Source organism: Glycine max, chromosome 7 (assembly GCF_000004515.6).
Source record: "Glycine max cultivar Williams 82 chromosome 7, Glycine_max_v4.0, whole genome shotgun sequence".
Taxonomy (NCBI): domain Eukaryota; kingdom Viridiplantae; phylum Streptophyta; class Magnoliopsida; order Fabales; family Fabaceae; genus Glycine; species Glycine max.
This window is the reverse complement of record NC_038243.2, coordinates 42280279-42293500: the sequence shown is the minus strand read 5'-3', so window position 1 is coordinate 42293500 and position 13222 is coordinate 42280279. Positions and strand designations below refer to the sequence as shown.

The following is a 13222-nucleotide window of genomic DNA, read 5'->3' as shown; positions in this document are numbered from 1 at the left end:
CCCATCGAGATCATCATCACTTGGTACAGGACCTCAAGCCCTTTTAAAATGCCTGTGACTGTCATCATCTATATCTGCAATAGAAACTTCAGTACTTCACTAATGAACACCATAACACCATATGTTTTCCACTGAAAACGTCACTAACAATAATTTTTAAGCAAACTTAGTCCCTCAATTTTTTAAAGTTTGTGCAATAGACCAATGATAAGTAGAAACTCATTTGCATCATCTATTTATTTGCCATGCAACTATTCCTGATCAAGACTGATATTCCAACTCCTGCTCATACAAACAAATATTTCTATCACAAGCAATATAATCAAGTTCATCACGAGCGTCCAGTTCAGTTTCTGCAGCCCTTGGATCCTCCATGATCTAATCAAAATCCCCGTCATCCTCCAGACCAAATGATTCGAACTGGTGAGCGTCCTCCATCCCCTTATAATCACCGTCCATTCATCCAAGTAACAAAAAGTTGTAAGTACGAAAGGAATAGGGTATTCTGAGAAATAAATCAAAAGGAAAAAACAGAAGACTGACTCCATAAAATCGTGGTTATAAAAATCATCTCCATATTCTTGGTGGCCAGGTTGTTCTTCTTGATCATCGTGTGTGATATCGTGATCGACGGAAGTCTTGTCATCTTGGGAGGCATGGTTGGTCTGGGTTGAAACCAGCAAAAGAGGTTGGGGATTCAGGATTGGGCTTTGAAGAAGGGTTCTCTGATTGCATGTTCTTGCTCTAACTCTACGCTCTCTTGTCGGGAAAACTCAGACTTTCCCGCTTCATGAAGTTAAGATAGACACTTAGTAATTAAAGGTAGTAATGAGAACACACGATTATAATTCTCCAATATGGAGATTCTGGTGGCTTACTCAAACTTGAGGATAGAGACTTCCCAAGCTATTTGTCTCTACTTGGATAGGGTGGAGATTAATTATCTAGAATGTTCCACACATTCTAGGAGTCTCTACACTCTTCTACTCTTTTCAATATCCTTCCATAAGGTTCCAAAAGGTTCTACACATCTCGAGAATATTCTAGAGATTTTCACATTCTTTCACAAGCTTCTCCAGGACGTTCTAGAAAATTCTACACTTTCTGGAAAGCTCTAGAATTTTCTAGAACCTCTTCAATTAAGGAGGGATCCCAACATGTCTGGTATGCGATTCTCATTCTCACTTTACCGTTGCTTCTCTTTCCAAATATTTATTGCTTCCGCTTGGCGTGAAAAGTTTGGCGCCAAAATGTTTACTGTTTTTTGAAATATCAGTTGGAAACAATAAGTAATTTTTACACTATTAATTACAAATAATAAGTAAATTAAATTCATATTCCTGTGAGTGTCATATTAACAAAAATATGACTTCAATCTTTTAACTTATCAAGTGTGAGCTTCCCCTAATAATATTTTCTTATAATTGATTTTAACAAGACAGAATAAAATTCTAAATAAGTCTATCATCAACCCTCAAATTTCGTATTTTATCTTATAACATACAATAAATAAAAATATTATTCGTGTCAAGAATCACACAAAAAAAAAACTAGAAAGTTCGTTTACATAAATTCACCTATTAAAAAGTGCATATTTTAATGTTAAAAAGAATGAGGATGCTTCGAACATGTCTCAAAAAACATTCTCCGGAGAAAATTAAGTTACGATAAAATTGACAAATAATCGGTACTAATAACATTCAAATTGCATATTTATTGTGAAGTCAAGGCCGTATCGGCAGTAATACGTAACCTAACTAATAAGAAACTTGAAGAAATATTCAAAGCAGTGAAGGAATACATTTTTTTTGTTATCGAAGGAATACGTTTTTAAATACAGATAAAATATATGTAATAAAATTCAAAGGAGATACTACATTTAGCAACAAAGTAACTGCCGGAGTCGATGGTCAAAACCTTAAGATCAAACATTCAACCTAAACTAGATGGATGATAAAACCCAGATACAGTCTACTTTCATCTGGTAAGGTGATGTCTGATCACTCTCCGTTCTTCATCCAATACAAAATTGGCCCTTGAAAAGTGGCTGCTATTGAAGAATGGTTTCAGATCATAAATATCATGCTCTTGAGCCTGCAGAATATCAAACAAACTCAAGAATCAAGTAATTTATTAATTATTATCTTGGTTGGAAAAAAAACACAGGAAAATGGTTATTACCTTGTTGTAGAGATCATCTACTTTGACATCTATGTGCGTTAAACCAGAAGCAGATCCGGTGACAATTTCTTCAAAATGCAAAGCATTCTTTACAAGCTCGCGAAGAATATAAAGGAGCAGTTCATTGTAGTCCTTCTTGAAAGTCATATACTTTCTAAAGCTCTGCAACAGCAAGCACAGTTTAGGGGAAGGACTCAAGAGCATATTTTTCCAGTACCAATTCCACTAATCTTAAAGGGAATCACAATCACAAAATGGTAGTATTATATTAAAAAAATGCCAAAATAAAAATAATTTGAACAAAATATGATGCCATGGAATATCAGCATTTAACAGAATTATGTGGCAAATTCAGAATATTTTTATATACCTTTTGAAGAGCCTTCTGCACCCCAAATTTTTGAGTTGAAATGAATGATTCAAGAAGAACACGAATTGCCATGTCCACATCCTCTTGTGTAACATGTTGCCTGAGATGCATTCTCGCATGAGCTTCAGACATCCTTATCATTGATTCAATGTGCCTTACAGCAATAGGGACTCCTTGTCCGTGCTATACAAGGAAATTAGAGCAGCTTGTAGTGAATCCAATACAAACAACAACTACAATCTAGTTTGATTAAAAAAGTTATGACAGGGTATTACTGAAGATTCCCTCCGTAGTTCGGCATAGACATGTGACAGTTTATCCATATCAGCATCTTGTAACCTTGGAAAAATATTTAACTTGGCATATGTAATGTACTTCTTCAGTAGCTGTTGAGGAAGTATCTGCAAAAAAACCAAAAATCTCTCAAGGGTGAGACACAGGAGACAACCTAAGTTTCCGTAAAGGTCACTAACAGCAGGATCTTAGCAAGGACCTCTGGATCAGCTGGCATGGCAGATGCATGGACATCTTGGGACTCACTAAAGGACTTATCATCTTGATTAGCACCCTTGGGTTGTGACTTGAAGTGACTGTCAACGACAAACGTTGCAAGCATTTCATCAGTGACCGGATCAACAACATCCTGTAAAATAAAGAACTCCCTCAATAAATATTCAAATGAAGAGGTAAACAAAGAAGCAATGAATTTAAATATAACCTTCACTACACAGAGGATGTCAAAACGAGAAATAATTGGATCTGTCAATTCAACATTTTGAGAGAATGTTTTTGAGGAATCATATCTGCAAGTCCAAGAAAAAGTTAAATTTAAGAGTAAAGCTTAGATGCTAGAAAAATGGATCAAAACCATAAATCAATACTCATAGTACATCCAATATCTTTCAATGTGTATGACTGTTGAAATCTTAGCTGGGACACTGATAAACAGTGCCAACTTGCAGCCAGATACATGCAACCTTACATATTTGCTTACCTTCCACCAACAGGATTTGCCGCAGCAATAACAGAACAGCGTGCCTGAAGAGATGTAACAATTCCAGCTTTTGATATGCTTATACTCTGCTGCTCCATGGCTTCATGGATGCTCACCCTGGTAACAAAAATATAAATATAAATTAATGATCAAGGATAATAATGTAATTAAGAAAACTCAAGGATTTACAAGGTCAATTTTCTTACCTATCCTGGTCATTCATCTTGTCAAACTCATCAATAAGACAAATTCCTCTGTCAGCTAGAACAAGCGCCCCCCCTTCAAGAGTCCACTCCCTTGTGACTGGATCCTTATGAACCGCGGCAGTAAGACCCACGGCAGAAGCCCCTTTACCAGTAGTGTATACAGCTCTCTGTCCAGTTTTTTCAACATACCTTGCAGCAGAATTTGAAATATTTTGTTAATTTATTAATCACTAGTATAAAGATATCAACAAAATAAAATTGAGAAAATTCTACTTGAGAAACTGAGACTTCGCTGTCCCTGGATCACCGAGAAGAAGAACATTTATGTCTCCCCTCAGGCGATGCTTTCCTTCCACATTTTTTTCTTGACCTCCAAATATAGCTAAAGCTATTGCAGTTTTTATGTCATCGTGACCATAGATTGATGGAGCAATAGACTTAACAATCTGAAATTCAATCCATAGCACATCACATTACAGAACAATAATCAAATTGAAAGAATTAAAATTCTAAGGAACACACCCTTTCTCCAATTCGAGGGTCTTTAGCCAAATTTTCAATCTCTTCTATGTCTTCCTGTGTAAGTTTGTAGGCAGAAAATAGGTCTTGCTTTTTCGTAACATAATTTGCCTCAACAACAGTGGCAAACACTGGAAACCCATTTTTTGTGTTAAGGGATAAGTCAAAATTATTGGTATAAACACCTGTGACCTCCTGAAATAAGAAAATGATTAAGAAAATCATTCTATAACACCCAAGGGCAAAAAATTAATGAGTCAAGGTAAAAGATGATACAATTTCTTCTCCAGGACGAGCACAATCAATCAGATCATTCAATAGTATCACTTCCTTGTATCTTGGAAGTCGACCCGCAGGGACTATTCCTGGACTCTCTTGGAGGGTAAGCTTCTGAAAATTCCTATAAATTGTCTACAACAAGCATAGAAAGAAAACAATGAGTTTAATTACCTTTTTGTCTTTTAAAATAATGATAATCAACTTATTTTGCAACATCTCAATGCAAATGTCTTTTGTAATCATTTGACCGAGAAGAAATGAACATCAATACTCAGCAGGATATGTGCATCCAAAAGGTTTTGTAAACATTGTACCTGTTCAATATTCACAGTGAATGGTCCTTTTGATTGACACTCAGGACAGGATCCCACTTTCACCTCTGAATAGGAATTCTGAAAAAAAGGCCCCAAAATTGCTCCACATTTGTTACAGTCATACTTCACCTGCTGCAACTGGGGGAAAACTCCAGAACGTCTGGTTACTACTCCCCCAATTCGGATCATTGTATTCAAGTGGATCTGCCTGCTCCAAAGAAACCAATTTTAAGTTTTTTCATCCATTGGAAAGGGAAGGAGAATGGAGTAACACATCAGTTTTTTTTTCTCTACCTTATATTTCGAATCTGATCATAAACTGGCAAGTTGGTTATGCGAACATAAATTTTTTGGTGTATATTCCTGTAATTTGGATGTAATTCAAAGACAACGCTTTTGGTAACATCTTCCATTACTTCTAAGACAGATTGAGGGGCATCAGCTAGCCAAATGGCAATGTTGGGATGAACATAGATAAATTGTTTATAATCTATCTCCAAACTGCACTTACTAGCTGCATTAAAAAACACAATGAGTAAGATATATCACTCAGTGTCACAGTTACAAGACATGAACACAGTAGAGAATATATTATATTACCTGACACCATCTCATTTATCAGCCACACGTATTCCTTGTCCCTATGTTCATTTTTTGGATTAACATACGTGAGTAAAAAGTCCTTGAATTTCCTGGCTATGAAGCGGCGCACTTCATCTCTTGTAACCCACTCTCTAAGTGTTCCTTGAACATGATACATCTCATATCCATCATCAAAATCATCCTACATTTTATGTAATAAAATCAATGGTGAAACTTTAAAAATCACAAAGTAGATAATTAACAAAAGAAAAAGGAAAAAAATCACAAAGTAGATAGTACATCATCTCGATCATCCTCAGTTTGATCAGTCATGAGAACATCCTCTCTCGGGTGCCCTCGTTGTGACCTTCCAGGCGAACTTTGCATACCATCAAGGTCATCATCACTTGCTGCAGAAGGCCTAAAATCAGCTCGAGCCCTTTTAGAAGACCTGTGATTGTCATCATCTGTATCTGCAATAGAAATTTCAAAAGATCAAACACTATTTGTTTTCCACACCAAAAACTCTGCTAACAATAATAATTAACAAGGCTTGCAATTACATTTCTAGCTCCTCTATTTACAGCTAATGAGTCATGCTAGTCCCCCAATAATTTTAAGCAAATTTCATCACTCAATTTTTTAAAGTTTGTGCAATAGATAAATAATTAAAAATTCATTTGCATCATCTATGCCATGCACCAAAGCTTGATCAATCAAATATTTCTGTCACTGTGTCACATCTCACAAGTAATACAATAATTTTTCCTCATATCAACATCAATTAAATAGTTTGTTTCATTATACAGAATTGTTTTAGACCCATATATTAAAATGTAATTTAAATTTCATCCAAACAATTCAATTTTCACCCTTAAATCCTTTGATGTATAGCAGCCGAACAATTTTCATCCATTACAGAAAATTTATCGAGGACCAACTTCCGTTGCCTATACTTAATTTATAGAAAAATCAGTTCATCAAATGAAAATTAAATAATCAATTTGGGGCAACCAATTCAGAGGACATGATAAAATGGAAACATTACCCTGGTCGTGGAGAAGCTGCGGAAGCTTGTTACGATTGGAAGCGCGACCATCGCGTGCCTCGAGTTCAATCTCCGCGGCCCTTCGATCCTGCATGATCTGATCAAAATCCCTGTCATCTTCCAACGAGTCGTCCAGCCCAAACGATTCGAACTGGTCAGCTTCATCCATTCTCTTATAATCACTGAAAAGTTGTAAGGGCCAAATGAATTAGGGTTTTCCGAGGAGATGGAAAAAGAGAAAGTAAAAACAGAAGACTAACTCCAAAAAGTTGTCATTGTAAAGATCCTCTCCATCTTCTTCTTCCTCGGGTTGTTCTTCGATTTCGTCTCGTACGATATCGGGATCGACGGAAGCCTCGTCGTCTTCGGAGGCACGGCTGGTGTGGGTGTGAGGAAGCTGGTCGGTGTTGAAACCAACGGAAGGAGAGGTTGGCGATTCAGGATCAGATGCCATTTTCTTTCTCTTCTGCGACTCTCACTCTCTGTCTCACTGTTGCTTCTCTCTCTTCTCTTTCCAACTATATTTAGGGCAAGAGCCAAGAGATAGCAAACCGCTCTTTTGTGGTGGCCCTCCATTTGGCGGGAAAATTTTGGCGCCAATTCTCTCACTTGTTGGGTTGACACGGGCTACTGCTTGGGCTGAACTCTGCATAAAGCCCATTACTATTATGGACCGCATTTGGATTTAAACTAGTTATATTCGTACTATTTTTTAACGGATAAAATGTAATTTGATTAAAAACTACAATAACTATTTTCTTATTTTTATAATGATAAATATAATATATAATTAAATTATTTAGTTAAAATATTAACTATTGCTTAAAAATAATCGTTATAAGTATACTACTTTATATCATTTCACTTCACAAGAATTAAATTTCTCAATTATTATCATACTAGGAACTAGTTGTACTAGAAGTTGTTTATAAATTAAATTTAATAAATAACTTAATTTTATAAATTTTACGTGTTTTAATTTCTTGATTTCAAAATCAATTATACCATTTGTTTTTATCTTTAATTTTTGTCCTAAAAAAATTAATTTTAAAATTTTCATTTATATTATATACTTTGTTTTAAATTTAAATTTTATTTTAGAATGAAAGATATTCCTGCTAAAAACTCGTCAAAATTTCTCCTTGCCTCTATCATGATGATTGGTGTGAGAGTAAAATAAGTAATTGACAAGTTTGATTTCAGATTTGATGATTAATTAAGTATTTGGAGTTAATTTTTTTGGAGAATCATGCCATTTGTTTTGTATCTAAAGCATATGCTAAAAATGGCGCTAACCCCGCGCTTGATTCGATTACTAGTATATTGGAATGTTCCGTCTTTCTATATACACACGAATGGTTCTCTTAAGTTTTAATTTCCATTTCCGCATATTTAATTGAACTTCACAAAATTCAATTCAACTCCCGTCAATGAAAGAATCTCAAATGGCTCACAAGACTAATTCTCTCGAATAAGACTAATTCTCTTACTCGCTCATTGGAGATCGCAAGATTCCCCAAGCTTCAATAAGACACAACCCAATCCACTTTGTTTTCTACACATTCAATCTTTATAAATATAAATTTGACATTACATTTTAATCTAAAATCTTAAGATTTAAGTTAATAAATTTTCTCTTCACTTATATAATATTTAATTTTTTTATTTATATCCGATGTGAAACTTTACCACACTTAGATTCTAAAATTTTATTTTATTTTATTTAACTCAGATCATTTTATTTGAGATAAAAATATAGCATCTATGCAAAATGCCAAAAAAATGCATACATTGATCATTTATCTAATTCAAGCTACAAGTAATTTCTAGGTGCTATTCTTCATTGCTTATTTAAGGAAACTCTTAGATCGGACTAGTAGCAGAGCTTAGATGCACAATTTTATTATTTATGGTTAATATGTGCCTCGTGATATGATTCCGGTGCAAATCGCTAAGCAATTAAGCTTTATTCCATTTCAATTAAGTACTGTTTGGATTCCGAGAAAATAAACTGTGAAAAGTAAAAGTGGTGTGGAAATCGTAACCGATTCAAATGGCTTTATTTATTTGTTTCAGATCTCGTTGGTGGAAGAAAGTTTGAAGGAAACCTTGCTTCCATCTGAAAAGATCACTGAGGAAGTAGGAATTGGTTCTATTAAATGTTTGGATGCCTATGAATTGGACAGTTCCATGTTCAATGCAAAACCTAAGGTGTTCAACTCACAAACTGCGGCACCTCAATATAAGAAGCTTATGGATGAAATAACCAAATATGTCATAGAAGATCTTTATAAGAATACTGTGCCAGAGGACTTCGATCGGTCTCATCAAGTGCAGTCTGCAAAAAACCAAGTGGTGCTTCTGTGGTTCTGCATTTGGCTTATTGGAGTATTGGCTATATTTTTCTTCATTTCTGATATTCATTGCCCTTACTTGAACTACTAATTTCACTATGGTTGATATGCATTTAGAGTGCGGAAAAAGATGTTACATATTCATTCTGTTACGTGGCTTTTGTAAGTATATATCTCAAAACTGAAACTCTAAGGCACTATGATGTCCTACTTACCCTTGAGTTAGGTTGAATGACCATGAACTTGTATACACGGTTTCATCGAAGTTGATATAAATGTATAAATCTTTGAATGTTGTGCTTTATTACTGCTTTAGTGGGCGATTTATATGGATGGTTTTGTGTTGTGTGGCATAACATATATGGGGGCAGATTTCTTAGAGTTAATGCAAGATACATATTAACTTCACTACTAATTGCCATCGCCCAACATAAAAGCCAAAAGGGATTTGTGTTGAGTTCTAGTCTCTAGGGCGTTATATTTTGGGTTTGCTGGAGGTTTTGCTTTTGTTATTTGATTTCTAGATTTTTGTAAGTCGTTGATTCTCTGGTGGAGAGAGTTGTGGTTGTGATTAGTGGTCTCTGGTTGATTCTAAGAAGGGTTAATTTGTTCATTATATACTGTTGTCTGCAGAAAGGTAAAGGGTAATAGAGTGACTGCAACAAGCGCAAAGGATTAGGAAGAAACGGCGTTAATTCTTCTTGTTAAAAATGATGGTAAAATTTTTTGATTAAAACATGTTCAATTATTCATAATTCAAGTTGGTTCTCGGGCGAATTTTGTTCATTAAATTTTGATAGATGGAATTAATTTAATTTTTATTGTGTTGTTTTAATATTATTTAATAGAACTATAACATAGTAAAATACGTAAAAAAAAAAGTTTTAAAAAATATAATAAAATAAGTATCATAAATTGAGATCACATAGAAGAGAATAAAGATTGTATTGAAGATAATCGATAGAGATAAAAAAAATATTTTTAATTTAACTTTTGTATTGAGATCACACAGTAACTTTATAGTAATTTAATTATATTTTAATAATGATAAGGGATAACTAGAAACTAAATTAAAAGTCTTTGATGAAAAAAATCAAATTATAAATTAGTGTTGTAGAATCTAAAATATAGTTTGACTTTTTTTAAAAGAAATTGGCTTGCCATACTTCAATAGGCAGATAGGATAGGAAATAAAAGTGACAGGTGGCATGATTGGCCCAGTAAGTGCTTATACACCTTACAAAAGTGTTGTAGAAACTAAAATATAGTTTTTTCTTCGGTTTTGTGATTTCATTTTACAGTCAATTGGCCCAGTGCTTACTGCTCACACACCTTAATTTGTTAGTTTATTGCTTATTTTTATAGGTACGTACTATTTTTCTTTTTTCTGGTCATATGGAATGGTACATTTAAGCAAATTCTGATTCTTTCTAGGCCATATTAATGATTTCTTTCTTTCTTATGCTTATGTTGGTGAATTTGTATTTTGGTCTGGGACATTGCAACGAAACTGAAATCAGTCTTTTTCTTCTTCTTCTTGTTATTGGTCGAAAAAACATGGTTTCTTTTTTTTTTTTTTTTTGTGTGTCAACTAATCACATTTTCTTAATATATCAGAACTCTATGTTTGGGCCCAGAAAAGTAGGTCCAATTTTGACGTATATGGACAGCTTTTTGCCCTTGGATCCAACTCCATTGTTGTCATCAAACTAACTTATTCCCAGCTGGACAACTCCATATAATAGACCCTGATGTGTCTTCTGGCTTCCATGACACGTCAGCTTCCTGGAACATCATTGCCAGCTTATTCCATGTTCCTTGATGCTTCATTCTTCCAGTCTTTTGAAACTTGGTCGAGGCTGATTGGTAAGCATATCTACCCACTTGCTCTTTCGGTCTGTTTTGTTCTGGTCATGATTATGGATGAATTTGTTTAGATTTTTTAAAAAAATTGTAAGTAAATAAGTTTTTTTTAGAATAAATAAAAAAATTTATATTTAAAGTTAAGAAAAATTTAGACAAACATTTTAAAAAAATTATTTAGTTTATTAAAATAAGTATTTATTTTAACAAATAAATTTAAATAAACCAGTACTGTATATTTATATTAGTTGCTATTTTCACAATCCATGGAGAGCTCGGTGCCCCCTTAATACCAAACAAGAAACTAAAACACGTCATATTGAAGTCAACTCTTAGGGTTAGGTGATTCAGCATTTAGTAAATGAATATGCAACACGATGAATCCACATTTACAAAGGAGACAATTAATGTTCAAAATGAACATTGCGTGAAATCTACTGATCACGGTAAAAGTTTTGAACTAAAAAAAAATGTTGATATACAGAATTGTTCGAGTGATCATCTGAATTACTTGTCTAGATCATTACATTTGTAAGCATGAGGATAGGAAATGAGGATACATGATAGAGAACAACCACTACATGTTTGTCAATAATTTTTTTATGGCTGCATCTATATATTGATATAATATACCTTACTAATGGCTATGCTGATCAATACATGTTAGATTTATGATGGCTACACAGTATAGCATAGTTATTGACACTAACCTAGTTTGTCAATAAACTTCATGTCATTAATTTTGCATGCACTAGATGCACGCAATTTATTATAGTTAACTATCGATGATTGCATATAGCAAATTTTTCTGACGGTTGGGTTATCAATAACAAGACGTTTCATGTATGGCAACATTAGTAGACTCCGGACGGATCCTTTCCACCGGATTTTTTAGCGTGTTGATGACATTCACATATGCATTTCCCAACGGCTTGACTGTTGCAAATGACCGATATCTACGCCGAGTTTCTATCTTCCCAATTTCTTACTTTTATATCACTCAAAAATTCTTTTAGCTCCTCAAGGCATATTTGGTATTTGGTTTGACTGAAGATAAAGAGGTGATGAAAATGTATTTGATTGCATTTTTAAAAATATTTTGAGTAAAAATATTTTCTCAAACGAATCAAAAATTGAAACAATAAAATTTCATTTTTAGTTGAAATCAGAAATCTTATTTTGAGTAAAATAAAAATGCGATGACAAATAATATAATTTTAAACAAATTTAAAAATACATTTACTTCTAAAAATAAGAAATCAAGCCATTTTTTTTGTGGGCAAACAAAAGTTTTCATTGATAGGGTACCAGTAGTACCATAGATATTACTAAGGGAATACAGACCAAAGTTGAGGTGCTAAGTTTCCCACATGCAACTATGAATCCGGGATATTTTTAATACAAATACCCCACATCACAGCACCTAGAGTGGACCAAAAAGCAAATCAAATTCTTATATTAGAAGCTGAGTTATACCCGTTCCAGAGCAGTTCTCGCGGCAGAGGAATTACAGCCATGATCACTGCAAGCATTGTAGGCAAGCCAATGGGTTACGATGCCATTCAAAGAACGAGAACTCGAAGTTTTTCACATTAGCTTCTAGCCATGCCCACGACTTGGAAATTTTTTAAATCAGTTTTAAATTTTTACACAAAAATCTCAATCACTTGTTTATTTTACAGGTCGTGATACATAATTGTATTGCGTCTAGCTGTTCTGATATAAGGAGACTTGGTCGGAACATTTAAGTGGGGGCAACATGTCTAATATCTAGGTCAAGAGTTGTTTTTTATTCTAGTTTCTAATATCAATTTATCTCCTTGATTCTCGAAGATAAAATATGGATATGATTTTGATCATATCTCGTAATCTCGAAAATAACATATATGATAGTTACTATAGTTAAATACATTATTCTTATCAATGGTTAGTAGGATGGGTCATGGTAGGTGCTGAGTCCAAAGACGGCCAGAGATACACAATCTCCTGTTACATAAAGAGACTAAATATATGCTGACCTCCACTTAGAGACCACTGGAGGGTACAGTAGCCATGAATAATTTTCTAGTTAATCTTGGATTACCCTTCACTGCTGATGTGCACTAATTACCCTGTTTTGTTCTTTTTGTTATCCCTTCTCTTTGGTGGTGGCTGTTTTATTGTGTCTCACACAAGGGAGGCAACCTCGCTGGCACGTCATAATGCCTTGTAGTGATTTAGCTTTTCAAAATATAGTTACTCAATATTATCCCCTGTTGGCTGTTGTCACACACATGGTATCATGATTTTAACGAGAATGAGGACTATGCTTATGATTGCCATTACTATAAACATAAACTAAATCATCCATGATCATATTGGCATTTGGATCTTGTTTTTATCTTCTCCGTCGGCTTTTACTTTTCACTCCTCACTGTGTAGCTTTATGTTTTGGTATCTCTCGAGTCTCGAGCTCTCATCCAATGAAGTAGGGACAAAGCACTGGACCCTTTAATTTGCACAAGTATTATGA

The 13222-nt window shown here is 34.2% G+C and overlaps 1 protein-coding gene across 1 annotated transcript; it reads right to left on the bottom strand.

The window, feature by feature from the left end:
* Positions 1 to 1688: 1688 nt before the first annotated feature.
* Positions 1689 to 7021, bottom strand: LOC100799441 (DNA replication licensing factor MCM2). The gene is made up of 17 exons (XM_003529470.5): positions 6754 to 7021; positions 6494 to 6675; positions 5746 to 5918; positions 5464 to 5647; positions 5158 to 5377; positions 4864 to 5071; positions 4547 to 4681; positions 4274 to 4465; positions 4025 to 4197; positions 3752 to 3940; positions 3546 to 3662; positions 3270 to 3354; positions 3045 to 3194; positions 2827 to 2952; positions 2552 to 2734; positions 2182 to 2343; positions 1689 to 2094 (listed from the first exon to the last, which is right to left on the bottom strand). Exons 1-17 carry the CDS (start codon positions 6945 to 6947, stop codon positions 1978 to 1980), a joined length of 2790 nt encoding a protein of 929 aa, XP_003529518.1. The 5' UTR covers positions 6948 to 7021; the 3' UTR covers positions 1689 to 1977.
* Between the last annotated feature and the right edge of the window lie 6201 nt (positions 7022 to 13222).